This window comes from Tupaia chinensis, unplaced genomic scaffold, assembly GCF_000334495.1.
Source record: "Tupaia chinensis unplaced genomic scaffold, TupChi_1.0 Scaffold146140_1, whole genome shotgun sequence".
Classification (NCBI taxonomy): Eukaryota; Metazoa; Chordata; class Mammalia; order Scandentia; family Tupaiidae; genus Tupaia; species Tupaia belangeri.
The window spans coordinates 2978730-2981826 of NW_006205995.1; the positions used below are offsets into that span (position 1 = coordinate 2978730).

Sequence of the window (3097 nt, forward strand, 5' to 3'; positions counted from 1 at the left end):
AACTAGGAGTCCAACTTCACCTAAGACAGAAGAAAGTAAATTGTTGTTTTATGTTGCTAGAAGTAAGCCATTTATATATCAACCAACCTTCTTTTAAAACTGCTATCAGGGCCAGTCAGTGGCACGGTGGTTAAGGTGGTTGGTTCTCACATGGCCGAGTGAGTGGTTAGAGTCCCAGACCTGGCAGTTTAAAAGATAAGCCAGGCACATGTGCATGTGTGCCCAAAATCCCCAAAGGAAGAAGAATTGGAGGAAAAGGGATTACAGCATGACCATCCTCCATGGGCATGCTTTCTCACTTTCTCTCTCTCTCTGGTGAGTGCATGTATCCTCTGGCAAAACAAAACAAAACAAAACAAAACAAACTAATGTCATACAACTCACAGGTAGTAGGCGTCATTTTCCCATGCATGTATATATATGAATTGTACATGCATATGTATCTCACCCCCCCCACACACACACACCACACAAGTACTATACATTATTCTGTATGGCTATACCACAGAATTCCCTTTTTTAAATTTTAAATTGCCAGAGTATGTGTGTGCTCACCAGAGAGACATAGAGACAGAGAGAGGAAAGAGAGAAAGCACCCTCTAATGGGGCATGGTCAGGCTGCAATCTCTTCTCTGTTTCTCTGTCCGGTTGGGACTGTGGGCATGCACATGCACACACACATGCGCACGCACACACACACACACACACACACACACACACACACAAAATCTGGTGTGATTTTTAATTCTTCCATGACAGAGTTGGGACTGGGATTCATATCACAGCTGTCCATGTGGGCTCTAGCTCCTTTAACCATAAGGCTTTGGGGCTGACACTATAATTTTTTTAATGCTAATCTTTTACTGAATAATGTTTTACACACATAATTAGACAAATAACAGTGTTAAAGCATAAAAGTAAAGACTACTGCAAGCTAACCATAATTACATATCCCTTCCTACAAAAAACTCACTTCACAAGCCCTCAAGAAGTTGTGAAGCTAGGTTTAAAACTGTAATTATATTAATATAGTGGTAAATGAGCAAAATGTGGAATTTCTGCATCGTACATAAATTTAAGGATACTTACATAAATCTTTTTTATCCCACTCTGATAAATTTTCTTATATGACAATAATACCTTAGTCCTTAAAAGTCATGTGGTTGGGCTACCCACTTGGCTGACTTTGCAGTTCTAGTCTCAGACCTGGTGGCCTGAAAATTATGCTGGGTATATGTTCATGCATACCCCACAAATCTTGAAAGGAGAATGGAGGGGAAAGGATTATGGTGTGGCCATCCCCTTCTGGGGAGAGGTGATTTCTCACTTTCCCTTTCTCTTTCTCTGTCTCTGCCTGGTGAGCACACAATGCCCTGTATCAAAAACCTGGAAAAACAAGTCATGTGGTCAAGATCAGCAAAGGCACAGGATAACCGAACAAAAGTCTACTGTACCTTTGGGAACTTTGATGCAATATCCATTTCCATCGCGGACAGGTTCATCTTTTTCCACATCGTATTTAATCAGCTCATAAGTTATGACTTTCTAGCAAATTTAAAATATATCATTTGAATACAAATTCCTTGACAGTTTTTAATTTTCTTGTGGTATACCATAAAGCATATGTATCTTAAGGGTACAGCTTGATAAAATTATGCATTAATATACACTCATGTGACTACTCCCAGATCAAAATATAAAACTTTTATTTCACCTAAAATGTTTCCTCCTGCCCCTTTCTGTGACGTTAACTACTATTCTAATGTTTGAAACCATCAATTAATCTTAAACCTAAAAAAAAAAAAAAAAAAAAAAAAAAAAAAGGAAATTTATGCCTTTATGCCTCTCTTTCACTCACATGTCTGTGATATCCATCCATCCATGTTGGTATTTCTATTAATGACTCATTTTTTATTACTAGGCAATTTTCTCTTGTATGAATATACCACAACTTATTTATTTGTTCTCCCATTGACAGCTACTGGGTTGTCTTGGACTGTTACAAATAAAGCTGTTGTAGGGACTAGCAGATGGTGTAATGGTTACGTTACTGGCTCCCATGTGGCTGACTGTGATTTGTCCTGGACCTGGTGGCTTAAAACTCACACTGGTGCGTGTGCGTGTGTACCCAAAATTCTGAGAGGAGAATGGACGAGAAAGGATTGTGGTGTGGCCATCCTCATTGGAGGATAATTTCTCGCTTTCTGTCTGGTGAGTGTATGCACCCTACAGCAAAAATCTCTTAAAAAAAAAAAGCTGAGGAGAGGCAAGAGGCAGGCCTTCAGCAGAAGATTCCTCATGGCTCCTGAGAACTAGTGATTTCAGGGTAAAAGAGAAATGAAGATTTCCTACTGATAATTCAGCCTCCAGCCCACAAGCTTGAGTGGTAAGAAGTTCCTCTAGCCTTCTATCTCTGTCTCTGTGTCTCTGTTCTCTGCTTCGGTCTTCTAATTTTTTGGTAATTTTTCCTGTTTAAAATTTTTGAAGGTATTCTCTTGCTCTCATCCTTGCCTTTGTCTTGTTAATAATCCCCTCTTCCCCTCCCACTCAGGCAGGAAAGGCAAGAGGCAGGCCCTCAGCAGAAGATTTTTCATGGCTCCTTAGAACTAGTGATTGTGTGCTTATGCACCATGCAGTTTTCTATTTTGTGCTTTTATAAAAATAATAATAATTTTTTTTAGTTTTTAAATTTTTTTCCTTCTTTTTTTTTCTGTTCCTTTGTTGTTGTTGTTTCTCTCTCTCTTTTTCCTTTTCTTTTATCTCATCTCTCCGCTCCTCAATATCCATTTACTGTGTTTCTAGACAGATGTAAGGGAACTATAGCCAAACATGGAAATACTAGTAGGGCTAACGTATTCCTCAATATCTACTGAATCTGCTACACAAAGTGATCACAACAGAATGGCAAAGAGATTCCAGATCACCTCTTTCTGCTTGCTCCTGAATATTCAGATTGAACTCTAAGAATTAGGAAGAAACACACCATCCATCAGGTGACTAGAAATCACCACAGAACCACAAGAAATATGGGAAAGCAAGAAAATACCTTTTCTCCCAGGGAAAAGAATAATTCCTCTTCATCCACAGACAGTTCAAT

The 3097-nt window shown here is 39.0% G+C and overlaps 1 protein-coding gene across 1 annotated transcript in view; it reads right to left on the reverse strand.

The window, feature by feature from the left end:
* Positions 1-3097, reverse strand: part of SLC27A2 (solute carrier family 27 member 2) — a gene marked incomplete at its 5' end in the record, with an annotated part of 57490 nt that overhangs the window by 11366 nt on the left and 43027 nt on the right. Inside the window, 1 exon segment of the mRNA XM_014584269.2 lies at positions 1455-1545. Coding sequence (XP_014439755.1) covers positions 1455-1545 — 91 coding nt within the window.